The sequence below is a fragment of the Pelodiscus sinensis genome, chromosome Z (genome assembly GCF_052426305.1).
Source record: "Pelodiscus sinensis isolate ZL-2025 chromosome Z, ASM5242630v1, whole genome shotgun sequence".
Taxonomy (NCBI): domain Eukaryota; kingdom Metazoa; phylum Chordata; order Testudines; family Trionychidae; genus Pelodiscus; species Pelodiscus sinensis.
In genome coordinates, this window is record NC_143085.1 from 17266342 (window position 1) to 17282770 (window position 16429).

The window sequence follows — 16429 nt, forward strand, 5'->3', positions numbered from 1 at the left end:
GCATTATTTGAGAAATAAAATATTAAGAAAATTTTAAAATACAGTGCACAGAATTTTTGGCACAGAATTCTTCCAAAAGCAGTAAGCTATATCCCTACAAAAAGAATACAACAGTTGAAAAACAGTCTCTTTTGTAATATATAATGTGAAAGGCACATGCTACTTCTGTCCTTCACAAATAGTGTAACACATGAAATTATAAAAGCAAATTACCATTTCTTGCCAAAATGTCATCATAAACTGGACATACACCATAGTATACAGGAGGGTCTCTAGATGGTGTATGAGCATTTATTTGTGCATCAGTATCTACTGCTCCACAGACTGATGCAGAACAGGACTTGTGCATTACAGCTTCCTCTTCTGGGGGATTCAGGCCCATATTGTACCCAAAATCTCCGTCTTCAGAGAAGTTTATATGACTCTTGGTGTTCACTGTGGCAGATTTCAAAGCTCTTTGTATTTCTGACTGGTCACTATCAGATGCAGTGTTTTCAGAAAATTTCTCGGCAACAGTGGCTGCATCAATTTCCAACCCTCCTTGTTGTTCCAACAAAGACTGTGCCAATCTTTTTTCAAAAATAAACCTGGTAGTCGAGGTAATGGGTCCACACTTCAGTCCAGCTTTCATAATTTCTTCTCTAAGATCATCAGGAGTTAGCTGCTTTAGTTGAGACAATATAGAATCCATTGTTATTTCACCTGGAAAAAATGCAAAGTGACATTAACTGTAGCTAAAACACTTTTAATTTATTAAATGCAGGGGAAAGGGTGACATAACTAAAAGCAGTCATTTCCTCATGAAATTGAGCACTATCAAGGTTGCACAAAGCCAGTGCGATATTTTTCCAGTCAGCACACTGACAAAAATATTTTTAGAAACAAAACTCTTTTTTCTTCTTCATGTTCTCAGGGCAAGCAGCTGGAAGTGTGGTCACCTTGCCAGATTTCACTTTCCCCCAATGACACATCATTTTGCCTCTGACATGCCCACCTCTAAATTATGGGGTGACACTGGTGAGATACACTGCCTGTTACTTTTTATGCTTCTGCTCTACTAGTCAATGCTCCCAGATTTTGCATTCAATCAGGACGTAGTATGAAAGCAAATATGATCACAAAGTAAACTTTTATATTTCTTATAATAAAAATCCATACATGGGACATATTGCTGAAGATGATAACTAAATATAAGATTTATAATTAGTCAGAAGGAGCTAAATGGTACATCTATTCTTGAAATAAGATCACATCACAGCATACTACCAGATACCATAAAGGCTACAGCTTTTTTCTACAACAATTTACAGAAATTTGTTTTTAAGGGAACCCGCGGTCAGCTGCATGCCACGCAGAGCCCAGGATCAGCTGGGGAGTCCCAGCTTCATGTGGTATTTCAAAACAGCAACACAGCATGGAGCCCAGGGTCAGCTGACCCCGAGCTGCACACGGAGTTCTGCATTCCTCCTTTGAAATGTGTAAGAGCTCCTCCTGGGGCTCTTGTACATTTCTAAGGAGGAATGCTGAAGTGAATATTGACTAGTCGAGTAGTTCCATCGACTACTCAACTAGTCAATTAAACATTACTTAACATCCTTATTATGTACTGGAAAAGTTATAGATGGATTTTAAATATGTAACTTTACTTAAAAATTGTCTATAGCTCATCTGCGCACATTTTTAACATTTATAAAATATATCTTTATTTCAGCTAAAAGGTAGCAGCTCCCAGAAGATGCAGTCACAAGATGTAGAATGATTCTATATGATGCACACCACTAAATACCATGCAATTTTATAACAAAGGACAAAGTATTCTGAAGTGAAATTCATAAAGTGAATTTAAAACCAGTTGTTTGCTAAACAGAATAAAAATGTTTTTGTGAAATACTTATATGATAAAAATATACTACTTACGTAACATTTTCCAGTCATGAATCTTACATACTACTGTTCTTTTACAAACTAACAAATTTAACTATGACACTATGAGATAAGAGACCTTTATTCCCATTTCTGACAAAGAATTGAAGTCTCAGAAAGCTCAAGATATTGACTCCTGAGTTCTGAAGAGCCTCCTATTAAGGCACCAAGCCTGCTTACTTCCCATCTACTTCAACAGGATTCTCACATCAGCATGTCTTAAGTGACTGGCCCATGGCCATACAAGAAGTCTACAGCAGAGCTGAAAATAAGTCATAGGTCCTCAGTCTCCATGCTGAATCTTACTTGCAAGACTATTCTTCCTTTGCAAAACATTTTAATAATAAGAACTTTAAAGAGTTATAAAATGCAGCTATGTGATCTGGAGTCACATTAAAACCTGCTATACCATTTCGTTTTATTTCCCTTGAATTTTCTCAGTGAAGATGAAAAATGCAATCAAGCTGAGAAATAAGTACAGGCAGTCCCCGGGTTACGTACAAGATAGGGACTGTAGGTTTGTTCTTAAGTTGAATTTGTATGTAAGTCGGAACTGGCTTCCAGATTCAGCCACTGCTGAAACTGACCAGCGGCTGACTACAGGAAGCCCGAGGCAGAGTTGCCGCGCGGCGCGCCTGGGCTGTCCCGCCGCCGGCTTCCCCCGAGGCTTTGCAAAGCTGCGGAGAGGCTCGGGCAGCCGGGCAGCCCAGGCACGCCTGGGCTGCCCCGCAGCACCAGCCCCTCCGCAGCTTTGCAAAGCCTTGGGGGAAGCCGGCGGTGAACCTGGGCTGCCCCGCAGCCCCAGCCCCTCCGCGGCTTTGCAAAGCCTCGGGGGAAGCTGGCGGTGGGACAGCCCAGGCGCGCCTGGGCTGCCCTGCTGCCCGAGCCCCTCCGCGGCTTTGCTCCGCGTCTTCCTGGTCTGCAGACCAGGGAGACGTGGAGCAGCTTTTCTCGCCCCGGAGTACACGGGCGGCGGGACCGCGAGGTTCCGCAGTCCATGTCCTCCGGGGCGAGAAAAGCCCCCGTTCGTAACTGCGGATCCGATGTAAGTCGGATCCGTGTAAGTCAGGGACTGCCTGTAAAGCTAAATGTACAGACTTCTGGGTAATGAATATCTACTATATATTTTGAAAAGTTTTTGTTGATCTGTTTGTACAAAATAAAGTCACACTTCACGATTACCTACAGATACCAAATTTCACATAAACAATCCTGCCACTTAAATTAGCTTGAATGCACCACTTTTTACACCAGAATATGCTGGGTGAATGGTTAAATCAGAGTTTCTCAAACACTGAACTGCAATGGGAGTTGAGGCTCTGAGGCTTCAGAGCCAAAAATAAATGCCCAGGAGCAGCTCTGTCAAGAGTGGGTCTGTGGACTACTTGGAGAAACACTGGTTTAAATAATTATTATTGTTTTTCACCAGAAAAAAGTTAAGACTTTTATGATTAGAGTTCATAAAAAATATTTGTTAAAGTTGAGTCTCCTATAGGGATGTTGACATGTAGCCAACTATATGATTAACCAATAAGCCTAGGTTTATCGACTTACCTTGTTAACTACACGCATTTTCTCCCCCCCTCCCCCGCTGCCTCTGATACAGCAAGAGGCAGCAGTGTAGGGTGTCCGTCTGCCAGTCTGCAAGGGAAGCTGGTTTTTAAGCTGGCTCCCCTTGTGGACTGGCTCCCACCTGGTACCCTGAGCTACTGCCTAGGATACAGAGGAAGCAGCATGGATTATCAGGGGACTCCCAGGAATGGAGCTGGGGCACACTGGCTGCTGGCCCTGCCCCTGGGGACCACAAAATAGTTGAATAACTGATAGGAATTCATGCAGTTCAACTATTCAATTAACCAATATCCAACATCCCATGTCACCTATTCAATTGCCATTTTAGTGCAAAGAACATTTTTACAGTTAAAATCACAAAATAATTCAAATTAGTTATAGAAAAAGTAATGCAAGTTTTTACAAATTCCTGATTCAAATTTACTATTTATTGTAATTATTCAATAAAATGAATAATTGAAGTTTGAAGTTGAAATCCTACACGTTTAAAACTGTTCTTTTACTTTCCTTTTCCAAGCACATAAAAATTTTTCTTAATTACATATATTTAATTTCTTGAACTTTTCCTATAAGTGTAATCTATGCCAAATGATTTTGTCCAACAGGCCTCACCTGTTGGTTGATGATTCTTGTAAGGATTATGTATTAGTAATTTAATGCAACAAGGAATGAATGCTGCTCTGAGCACTTCTCCAGAGCCTAAGTCAAAGAACCAGTACAGCCATCTACCCAAGACCTCTTATGCTTTATATAAATAGCAAAAATCCTACATTTATTGCTGTCTGGTGATTCAACAAGTTTAATATATAGTAAAAGCAAATATTATAATCCTTCTATGGAACATAGAAGAAATACATTCCAGACAGTACTGAATTATTTAAGGTCAATGCAATCTTTCTGAAATGTGCAACAATTAGAGAATACACTTCAAGTGCACGTTATAACTATTATCACCGCACCATTTCAAACTGTGGTAATGTGAAGTGGTAAACAGGTAGATATAGCAATTAATATTAGGATCTGTCTACTAAGAATGTTAAATATCGATAAAATGTCTAGTTGAGTAGTTGATGGAATTTCCATTGACTATTCGATGTACATTTCAAAGGAGAAATGTGGAAATGTCTAAGAGCCGCAATGTAGCCTGATCTAAGATTATGTTTAAATTCTAATTACCCACCTTTAGGGTCAACAGGTTCTTCGTGCCAGGATCAGGCCCAGTATTCAATTATTCTATGATTGGGAACCCTGATGAGCATGGTTGCAACACTCACACTATAGAAACTCTTGTATATTTACAAATATAGTTTATTAATATGGTTAGAGTCATAAACACCCCAATTTCATAAGATGGGGAATGTACCATACCATATACTTACATCATTCCTTTTAGAACAATCTTAGGTGTTAGCCCATCATATAGTTCATTACCTTCACCTTCCCCATCACCAGAAGCAATCATACTGGCCCTTCCAAGGACTACATCTTCTCCCTATCGCCCCTTGGCTTGGGTCCCACTTTTATAGTACGTGATGCTGATATTGACATGTTTTATGCATATTCAGAAGGGAATGTTTCTAATGTTGAAGTGTTCTTTTTCTATTGGTCAATGTATCATTGCACTCAACTTATCATCATATAAGTCAATTTGTTGCCATGGGCCTCTGTGGTTATCTATCGCAATCTGTGTCCTGATTACTTAACTCAGCTTGAACAAATTATTTTGGGACTTTTATATAATGATGCATCTGCTGAGTATAAGGGTAATTTTCCTACCCTCTTGTGGCGTGAAAGGTCCCATACCTAAGTTCCCCTTTTCAATCCTGGGAAACAATAAATAAGCTATGACCAGGATCTAGCACGGAAATCTGCTAACCTCAGCTTCTGCTGATTTTGCAACTGCCAGTTACAGCATGGACAAAAGATAAAATATAACCCCATATTACTTGACCTGGACTGTGAGCTTATGTGTGTTTTTTCATTCAAGTGAAACCCTGCCCTCTAATTGGTAATAATGCAGACATGGCACACACTGAAAAGTGCATTCAGAGGCAGAACCATTTTGTTATACCCTAAAACAGGCACCAGTGGCACTGCAGGGGAACCCAATTCACCAGACAGCCCTTGGGCTGGACTGTACTGCACCCATGCTGCTCCTACACCTAATGGCATCTGGTCTGCCACATAGCCCAGGCAGTGCATGACACCAACAGGCTTGTGGTTGACTGTGGGGGGGAAGACAAGCAGAGAATGCACACAGACAGGTACAAGCAACAGGATCACTAATTTGGGGCTCTTGCTAGACTCGTATATACAAACATGTCCTGGCCCCAGCTAAGAAGGGGCACACACCTGTACCCAGGTGGGTCAATGGGAAAGGCCCCCAAAGGAGTTGAGCGCTGCTGTGGTATTATTCAGTGGGCCATCACAAACTGCAATGGGCAGACAGACATAAAGTCTAGTGTATTACACGTGAACTCAGATATCAGTCAAGCTAACCCAAAGGGCATGCGGGAATGCTGAGAGCAGCTTTACAATGCCTGCCTCCCACTCCCCCGAGTGTAGCCCTCTGGCCAGATAGATATGCCACCCCCCAGTTGCTCCAGTCTGAGGCAATGGGCAGGCAGGGCACATTGTGCAGATTTCTTGCATTACAGCTCTTAACTATTACCTAATTCATCTTAATTAACACAACAATATTATTAGCATGATAGGCAAGTAACTTGATAGGCTACACCAGCAGGGGCTCCTGTACATTTCAAAGGAGGAATGTGGAACTCTGTCTGCCAGCTTTGAAATGTACAAGAGTCCCTAGTGGGGGCTCTTGTACATTTCAAAGCTGCAGTGTAGCATGGAGCCCAGGGTCAGCAGGGGGACTGAGAATCCCCCGCTGACTCCAGGCTCCATGCTGTGCTGCCAATTTGAAATACCACGTGGAGCTGGGACTCCCCAGCTGATCCTGGGCTCCCCATTGCATTTCCCCAGAACCTGGGATCAGATGGAGACTCCCCAGTTCATCATCTAATAAACCATCTTGTTAGTCTTTAAAGTGCTACATAGTCCTGTATTTTATTTTTTGTGGTCCTAAAAGCTATCAGTTTTCATTTGTGCAGCCCTCAGTAGGCTCTGAGTCTGACATGTCTGGTCTACACCACAAACCTTACACTGGCATAGATGCACTGTTGCAAGGTCTCATATGTAGCTACTCTATAAATAAAATCACTCTCAGGAAGTGCAGTAGCTATGTCAGTGGGAAGGCATCTCCTGACCACACAGTGCTTTCACAGGCAAAACTTATGTTGGTAGGGGTTGGTTTTTTCCAACATCCCTTACAAGTTTAATTGACAAAAACGCTAAAGTAGATATGTCTAGTTTCAAGGCCTTATTACTAACATGCAAAGAGCTTTAAAATGGATTACTATAGAAAAAGAGCAGCAATCTGGTGGTAAAAAACCAACCTGTAGCCATTCTGAAAGATTTTTAGTTTTATATGTTAAAAAAACCTTTATTACTTTTAATGATTAACTGAACTTATAAAATCATAGAGCTGAAAGAGATCTCAGGATGTCATCAAGTTCAGTCCCCTGCCCAAAGCAGGACCAATCCCAACTAACTCAATTTAGCCAGGGCTTTGTCAAGCCGAGACTTAAAAACCTCTAGGGATGGAGATTCCACCACCTCCCTAGGTAACTCATTCCAGTGCTTCACCACTCTCCTTCAACTTGTCTATGTCTTCATAAAAGCATTTTTTTCTATGTTCTGAAAGTAAAAGTATAATTCCAAAGGCAGCCTAAGTAATGTGTTACAGCAGCACAGATTGTCAAACCTTGAATTTATGTAAATGTGATTTTCAACTGACATGTGCCTTGTGGTATTTTCAAGTGATACTTAAGTTTCTTTTGATATAATCACCTTTGTCATATGTAATTACCATTTCAGTTATACAAGCTGGCAGCTATTCAAAATTTGTCATAATAGTAACAACACTGATTTGCAGTGCAAACCACAAAAAGTCTGTGAATTTAATTCTTTAAACTTTTAATCCCAAAAAATAGTGCTTTAAATTTTAAATTTAAATTATTCTTTGACAGACACATTTAGTTATCAGGAGAGAAAATGTATCCTTATTTGCTTTCAAATTTTCTCTTACTGAAATGTTATCAACTTTAAACATGGAATGATTTGAAGTGTAGACAACTGTTAATGTATAGGTTTCCTGCCGGTTATTTTAATCAAGCTTCACAAAATGAGGTTCAATACTTAAGTGTTAACTGATATATGAAATAGGAATTCACATCCCCAAGATTTGCAACTGAAAACCTTACAGGAACTGTTTCTTTGAACAGCAGGAGTTTTCGGAGTTGGGGGCTGCTGACCCACAGAAAAGTCAGTCATGGGCTGCACACAACTGGGGGGGGGGGGAACACACCAAAACAAACAAACAAAAAAAACCAACTGCGAAAGAGAAAACACTCCCCACATTCCCCTTGCACACCAAAGGCTACAGGGGCCCAGGCTAGTAGACTGTGCGTGCTTCAGCCCCACAGGGAAATGGGGGGCATTAGAATACCAGTGTAAGCTCCCCAGTGCTGGGGGGGGGAAAGCCCCCAGCCTTGGAGGCCAGATCCAAGCAAGCCATGTGTGACATCCAGCCCCTGGGCCGTAGGTTCCCCATCCCTGAAATATAGGATAAATAAGACATGAGAAAAATCAAAGCCTAACACATTATTATCCCCTTTTTCAAAGACATTAAAGCAAATTGATGATAAAGCAACAACTCATCTCCCCAGGACACTCTTAATTGCCATTTCACTAGCCACTAAATACACTTCTAAATAATGAAATACAACTTGAAGCAGAACATGCATTTAACAAATGTACAAAAACTTACAGGACTCTTATTCACAACTATAAGTTTTTAAAGTTTGAAGAAAAAAAACTATGTGATAAGTACTGCAAGGAGATCATTTAATTCCTCCCTCCTGCACAATACTAAACCTGCACAATCCTAAAACTCAAGTCTGTCTTTAGCTACAAATCAGATGAAGGAGTAACTGAGATTTGTGTGCAACAGAAGAACAGTGTATATATGTATGAGAACACTGTTCTGGATACTGTATTTCTAATGTGCCTGTCACTATGGCACCAAAGAGTATTACACCCACATCTGTGGTAAAAGTATATATATGGGAAATGCGTCTGGAATTGATTGTCCAGGAAAAAAGGACGGATAATTACCACAGTGAGGTTGGTGACACTATATTGAGAAAATAGGGGGTGAAGACAACATGGAAGAGGATCTGAAGATAGGAGAGAAAAACAGGAAAAGGGAGCTCTTAGAAAGGAGTATGGTGTCTGGGGGTGATGCAGACAACATCTGATAGAGACTGGAGACGCAAACAGCCATGCTGTCCGCAGGGAAATCTAGCCAAAGGCATCTGGAGGGAACAGAGAGTGAAGATGCTTGGGACAGGCTAGCCCCGCGACAAAGAGCTAGGGCGTGGCAGGCTCAGCCAGAGAAGCAGCAGCAGCTGCTGCACAGAGACGCATAGGGGAAGACAGGTCTTGCACGGCCCACAGTGGGCAGGCCCAGAGACTGGGGATTCTGCGGGAGGGGCTGAGTCCCCGAGGGAATTTACGGGTGAAAGGCCCCTGAAGAACCGGGGTAAAGCACCCGGAGGCTCCGAGATCTGCGGAGGCCAACAATGGCGCTTACCGGCTTGCCCGGCCCGGCCCCGGCCGTTCATCCAGCAGGACGGGAGGCAACCCCCGCCCGACTTCCCCAGAATCTCACCTGGGCGGCTCCCGCTGCAACGCCGGCTCCCCTCGGACAGCGGGGGTTGGGAGAGAAGCGGCCCTCCCGGCCCCACAGCCCTTCGGGCCGCCCTCCTGTCCCGCAGGCGGAGCAGCCAGCCAGCCAGGCCGATCACCACACAGGCAGCCAACAACTCCCAGCCCGGCCAACGGGCCCAGCCGGGCCCCCACAGAGACCCCCAGACCGCCCCGGCCCCTGCCCACCGCTCCATTCCAGTCCCGTCTCGCGCTCAGGCCAAGCTCGGCCTAACCGCCTCGCACCCAGACACTCCCCTAACAAACGCCCTTTAGGGACGGTACCTCAGGCAGCCTCCCGGCTTCCGTCTCCTCCTCCCCCCGCCGCCCCCCTCACAGGCACTGCTATCGTGCCCGCACTTCCCCGCGTGCGCCGGACCCCACCGGGCTTCTCAAGGACCCTCGCCCCCACCCGCGTGACAGTCAGACTGTCCTCGTCACTGCCTGAGAGAAAAACATTCCCTCCCCCGCCACTGAGGTGCCCGTCAGGCGACTAGTCCGCTCCGCCCACACCTCTTGCCGCAGTGCTTGATGGGAAAGCAGAGCACACAATAGTAAGCTGTTTGTGCTACTGCCTGACGGGAACGTAACAGCGCGCGCCAGACGCACTGCCTAATGGGAAAACAAGATGTTGGCCGCTCCCACAGCGACTGATGGGGAGTGGTGCTTGAGGGGAGCGGGTTCCTCGCGGAGGGGTCGGGGGCTGACTGGGCTTTGTCCTTCCCTTCCCCGGCTCCTGAAGCCATGGTGTCCAGCGGGGCCGGCGGGCAGGAGCCCTGCGCCCGCTGTCCCCCCACCCCCAATAGCTGCTGCGGGGCAGGGGCTAAGCCCTCGAGCTGCAGGCGCTGGAGAGGAGCAGAGCCAGGCTGCAGCTGTGCTGGTGACGCGCCTCAGAGGGGGAGCCCTGGTGGTAACTTTAAAAACAGCTGGCAGTCTTGTGACAGGCTAGAGACAGCGATTTATTAGGTTATGAGCTTTCCTGGGTAAAATTCACTTCATCAGATGAGTTGGAGCGGATATAACAATCTAAGGCAGAGGTTGGCTACCAACGGCAAGCGAGTAGGGGAGCCCACACAGCCTCAAGGCTAGGAGCTTCAGCTTCCGGGTTCATGGGGGGGGGGGGGGAAGGTGAAGAAAGCCTCTACCAAACCTGGCTCCCCATTCGCATCTATCCCTGGTGTTCTGGAGAGCTTCACCAGCCCTGCGGACAGCACAGGGATCCTGCACAGAGCCAATCCTCCATCCCTTGGGGAAGGTAGGACCAGGGTGAGGAGGCAATGGAGGAATTGGGGACTGATGTGTGATGAGGTTAGGCTCAGAGATGGTAGGATCTGGGGGCACACAGTAAAGTGTGACCCCTCCCCTTAGGCAAGACTGTGCAAGGAGCAGATCCCATGGACTCGTCAGAGCTTGCCCATGCCAGGGAGCAGAGCACTGACAGAGCATTATCCCTGGACCAAGTGGGGAGAGTGAAGGCATGGCCTGCTCTCAGGGCAAGCTGCTTCTCTGCACCAGGTGAGGGATCCCTATATAACCAGCCCTAATGTCAATGCTGCACAGTCAGTCCCTGGCCATTTTGTAACTTATGAAGCATTCTGGAGAGTTCTGCTGTGGTGGGACACTGGGAGCCAATATTTCTGGCAGGGTAAATGAACTGAAGAGTCATGGGAGTGGGGAGCCCAGGAGCTGCTTCCCGGCCAGGAAGAAGCTAATCTCCCGTCCACCCTCACCAACCTTCCACTGAGGGAATGGCAGTGCAGTGACGCACTGACCAGAGACTTTCCCCACTGCAATGGGGCACACAGCCAGGTAAGCAGGCTCCCTCATGCCCAGACCACATGCACCTTAATCCCACTCACTCACTTCCTTCCCCCTGCCGAGACCCCCCACCCCCAGCTTACTCCTACATCTTTCCTTGTACCCTCCCTCCTGGCCATGTTCTGCATCCTCTCTTGCTCCCTCCTCTCCCCTCGGCTAGACACCCTACCTCCCACCCAGACCTCGCATCCCATCCCTATCCCAGTTTCTTGCAGCCCAGTCCCACACACAGAACCCCTTATTTTGTTCTGACCTCAGAGCCTAAGGTAACTTCCGGAATCTTAAAGAAGTAAATCTGGCCTTCAGGAAGCCCTGAAACTCAGTCCTCCTTGCTCCTTCCCCTCACCTCATTGTGCTGGAGAACCAGAGAAGTGAGTTGTCATAATCGGTGGCCACATCAGGCAGGGTTTTTTGGGGGGGTTTATAGGCTTTTTTGCTTCTTGTGTGTGGTCCCCAACTGATTTTTCTGTGTCATTGACTCCCAACCCAAAAAAGGTTCCCCACCCCTGTCATAAATAAAGGAAACATGGGAACCTTTTCTGTTGGTCACAGATTAATATTTTACTTTATTTAAAATGATTGATAAAATAAGTTAAAATACTTAATCTATTTAATAATGTAAACCATTCTCCTTAGTTGCAGCACTAGCAAAATGGCTCAGGCATAATTATGTAATTAATGGTGAGTTTCCATTAGCAACTGGTGAGCCACAGATAAAATTGCATTGAGCCACGCGGTCTGCAGCCCAAACAGTTTGAGAACCGCTATGCTATAGGATGAGTGCTACCCCAGCTGTAGCTCTGGGGCTGGATAGTGGTGGGAGCAGCTAAGGGGAGAGGAAAACACGAGGGTTCCCCTGCCCCAAAGCTGCAGTGGCCCCATGGCACCTGAATCCCTGGCAAGAAGGTGAGGGTGCCCCAGAGTCACCCCCTCCCCCCAACCCCTGAGCCACCCTGAACCCAGCCCATACTGGCAAGCCAGCATCAGATTCCTGTGGAGGATTAAGCCCTGAGGCTCAATGTCACACATGGCTTACAAGGAAGCACATGGATGCTGCTCTTCCCCTCCCCCCAGGAAAAGCTGGAGCAGAGCTCAAGGCAGGAGACTAAGTGGAGCACACTATTTAAAAGGCTGAAACAGCACAGAGGACCCAGTATGAGCCAGGACAGCTGATTCCCAGCTTGGGCCAGATCCCTCCCACTGCAAACCAGTCTTTTAAATGTATTAAGAACTAACATGCTCTTAATACACTTAAAAGGTTAAAGTACAGTTGCGGGGGGGGGGGGGGGAAGAGGAGAGGACCCTGCACAAGCTGGGACCCAGTCAGCTGTCCTAGTTCCCCCACCGGGTTCTGCTCTGCTGCGCTTCAACCTTTTAAATGCATGAAGAACCTGCCAGCTCTTAAGATATTTAAAAGAGAGTGGCAGCAGGGTTTGCTCCCAGGGCAGGAGCCAACCCCACTGCAGCTCCCCAGCTTATTGACTAATTAACTAATAAATGAAAAATTAGTTTATTAAACTAAATTTAGCATCCCTAATTTCCACTCCAACTTATCCAGTGAAACAGGTTTTACCCACAAAATCTCATGACCTAATACATTTGTTAGTCTCTAAGGTACCAAAACAGGACTGCTCGTTGTTCTCTTGTGATTAGTCGACTTTGAGCAGCCAGGCTAGATCAAACCAATGGACCATCGTCCCCTGAAAATGCATCCCTGACCATTCTGCCAAACAACCATTTATAGACCTAATTCTTTTTTGAACTTAGCCTTTTGGACTTCACTCATCACCTCACAACAAATTCCACAGGCTGACTTGGCATTATGTGAAACAGTACTTCCTTTTTTTTTAAAGCCAGTTATGTATTCATTTCATTGGGTGACCTTGGTTCTTGTGCTACGAGTAAATACCTCTTCCTTATTCACTATATAAGTCATGGTTTTTATAGACCTATCATAGTCCCCCTTTGTCATCTCTTTTCTAAAGTGAATGTTTTTTAATATCTGTGGTAAGGATATTAAGGACTAGTTAACTATCGGATAAGATAGGCAGAAAAGGGGGTACTTCAAGGGGCCGTGCTGCACAGCTGAGTTGCAAGGAGACCGGGATCAGTTGAGGAGGCCTCTGCTGACCCCAGCTCTGCATGGCATTTCAAATCTGCTGACGCCAAGCTCCCTGCTGTGCTGCAGATTTGAAATACACAAGAGCCCCCACTGGGGACTCTTGTACATTTCAAAGCTGGCATACTACATGCAGCCCAGAGTCAGCGGGACTTCCCGCTGGCCCCAGGTTGCATGTGGAGTTTCACATTCCTCCTTTGAAATGTACAAGAGCCCCAGCATTGCTAATCATGATCTAAGCCAAAAGGCTGAAAGCAAATAGTTGATGGAAATTGCATCAGCTACTCAATTAACTGATATTTAACATCCTTACTCTATAGACATACTCTCATATCCTTAATATTTTATAGCCCTTTTCTGTACCTTTTCCAATTATATCTTTTTTGAAATGGTTCCAGAATTGCACAAGATATTGAAGATGTGCGCATACCATATGATTAGATTAATTCCTTCTCTTAAGATCTAGCCAAGCCCTCTTCGGCCACAGGGGTTTTCCTGCTAGGTGCAAGTTGATTTGAACAAGTGTTTGTTTATTGTGCAGAATATGCCTGGAACTGCCCTTCTGGAAGCTGTCTTGTACAGTAACACTGCAGCATGGCTGTATCACACTTTAAAGAGTGAAAGTATCAGCGTAAGAATAAAGAACTTATTAAAAATCCTTTGAAAGTTTTTTCTAGTTTAATGCTGAAGATTTGTCACTTATTCAGTTGATAAAATTTGGTTAATAGAAATGTAGTCCAGTTCATGCTCATGTTTAGCTAACAGTACAAGAGTCACTGCTATTGCAGCTAGATCACAGAACTTAGGAATCAGTGACACCACAAAGGTTATACAGATAAATTAAAAATAAGACCAAAGATACTACACTATTCCCTTTAAAAATGAGATGATAGGTGCAGGAGATCTCTATTTCAGTAAAATAATTATAAAAAAGTATTTTTCATTCACTACACTTAGTACATTCAGAATCTGATCATGGCCACTTCTTTTACTACCTTTTGAAGCCCTACTCTTCTTCAGTGTCAGTTCCAACTATATATTTGAGCTAGATAAAGCAGCAAATGTAAACAATCTGTCTGTGTCAGCAGGCAAGTTTTTCTGCAAAAGCAAATGCTTTTGCGGAAAAACTTGCCAGCTGTCTACACTGGCCACTTGAATTTCCGCAAGAACACTGACGATCTCATGTAAGAAATCAGTGCTTTTTGGGGAAATAGTATGCTGCTCCCATTTGGGCAAAAGCTTTTGCGCAAAAGGGCCAGTGTGGACAGCTCAGATTTGTTTTGCGCAAAAAAGCCCAGATTGAGAAAATGGCGATCGGGGCTTTTTTGCGCAAAAGCACGTCTAGATTGGCATGGACGCTTTTCCGCAAAAAGTGCATTTGCGGAAAAGCATCCAAGCCAATCTAGATGCTCTTTTCTGCAAATGCTTTTAATGGAAAACTTTTCCGTTAAAAGCATTTGCGGAAAATCATGCCAGTCTAGACGTAGCCTCTGTGTCCAAAAGTTTACACTCAGACAGCCACAAGACATGATACTATATGAAATCCAGAAAAGGAGTTAACATACAGCTTCTTGTACCACAAAAGCAGCAAGGTTGTTGGAGGAAGTGGAAAAAGAAGAGGTTGGAGCTGGCTGTTGACAGTGAATGGTGGGCTCCTATGATTGTTTCCTGATCAACTCAGCAGTGAGTGGCTCTGGTGTTATACAGTTGTTTATAACTTGCTCTTCTAGAATAGAAAGTGAATGTGATTTTAGAGAGCTATCTTTTTGCTAAAACTAAATTTTAAAAGGCTCCAGCAAATTAAAAAGACAGCAACCCTCTTAAGAATCAGTCTCCAAGGTTTTTCTGTTAGAGGCAAGGCTGAATTTTAATCTACTTCATGACATTCCTAGCTAACTTGATCTCGCACATATATAGATCTGTAACAGACTACGTCCTATGGATTACTCTAAGATATCAGAGTGCCTTGAAATGGGTACTGTTGACAGTGTGGGGAAGTGAGCCAAAGGGGAAAAATAGACAAGAGATGTGGATACAGATTTCAGATTTTAATCACTTGACTGAAATGTAGAAAATGAGTGTTTTTTGGGCAACTTATCATGAAAGCTGATTTTTTTCTATTAATTCTCTTTGAACTGCAAATAAATTGCTCTAAATTACATCCACTAATTATTCCTGCCTATGTTACAGAAATGATTTGCTTAGTGATATGCAAAAAAAAATCTTAAATATTTTTAATGTATGATTTATAATATTGTAGTCAAAACCAAAGTGCTGAACGCCATTCAAGCCAGAATACAGGATGGCTCGCACACTATCTTCAACCTTTTAATGGCTTAATAAACCAAACAATGGACGTTCTAATGGTTCTTAACAGCCTCTTGTAACTATTTGCACTATCTACTCACTGTCTTTCTTCCTCCCCTACCTACCCTTCTTCCTTCTCTCCTCCTCCCTCCATGTATTTTTGTATCTGTACTTGCTATACTCCTGTCACCTGAAGAAATGGGTTTTGCCCATGAAAGCTCATGATACCATCTAACATGTTTTGTTAGTCTAGTAGCACCTTAAAAACTATATTTTTTTAAGTTGTTCCCGTTACAGACTATCTCGGCTACTCCTCTGAAACATTCAAGATTGTTAGTAAACGTGACTGCAAATCCACTGTGATATTACAGCATTTTTTAAAAAGTGGTATTAGGCTTCATTCACACTGGCCAGCACAGCCATAAGATCTGAAATCACATTAAAAACATTACTGTTGGACAGTTTCAGGACACTTAGTTAACTTGCCCATGCTATTATTATGAACAGCATATCTACCTTGAGAATTAATAGGGATTGCAGAGTCATGACTATACAAAAAAACCAACTAGTATGTACAAATGTAAATGAGAGGCCTGAAGTAGAGGTTGACAGTGTCCCTTTAACTTTTACCATTTAATGCTGAAAGCAAGGTACAGTCATTTTCATTAGTTTTCCATTTCAAATTTCTGTATTTAAATTAAAACCAAGATGACATTTGACTGTTTAGTTTTGTACATTTGACTTGAAATGTCAGCAAAATCCAGTCAAAATAGATGCATCTAACTTATCTTTCATCTTTCCTGACATGTTCAGCACAAATTCAGTAAATTAAGCGAAAACGTAATTACAATCAATAGTAAA

The 16429-nt window shown here is 44.0% G+C and overlaps 1 protein-coding gene across 3 annotated transcripts in view; it reads right to left on the bottom strand.

Moving 5' to 3' along the window:
* The window catches only part of ANKLE2 (ankyrin repeat and LEM domain containing 2), a 64030-nt gene extending 54261 nt beyond the window's left edge, over positions 1 to 9769 (bottom strand). The window contains exons 1-2 of one of the 3 annotated variants that reach the window (XM_075898360.2): positions 9610 to 9769; positions 214 to 702 (exon numbers count right to left, since the gene is read on the bottom strand). In XM_075898360.2, coding sequence (XP_075754475.2) covers positions 214 to 691 — 478 coding nt within the window. In that variant the 5' untranslated portion in view covers positions 692 to 702; positions 9610 to 9769. The other 2 variants (XM_089775272.1, XM_075898359.2) reach the window with 2 other exon arrangements.
* Between the last annotated feature and the right edge of the window lie 6660 nt (positions 9770 to 16429).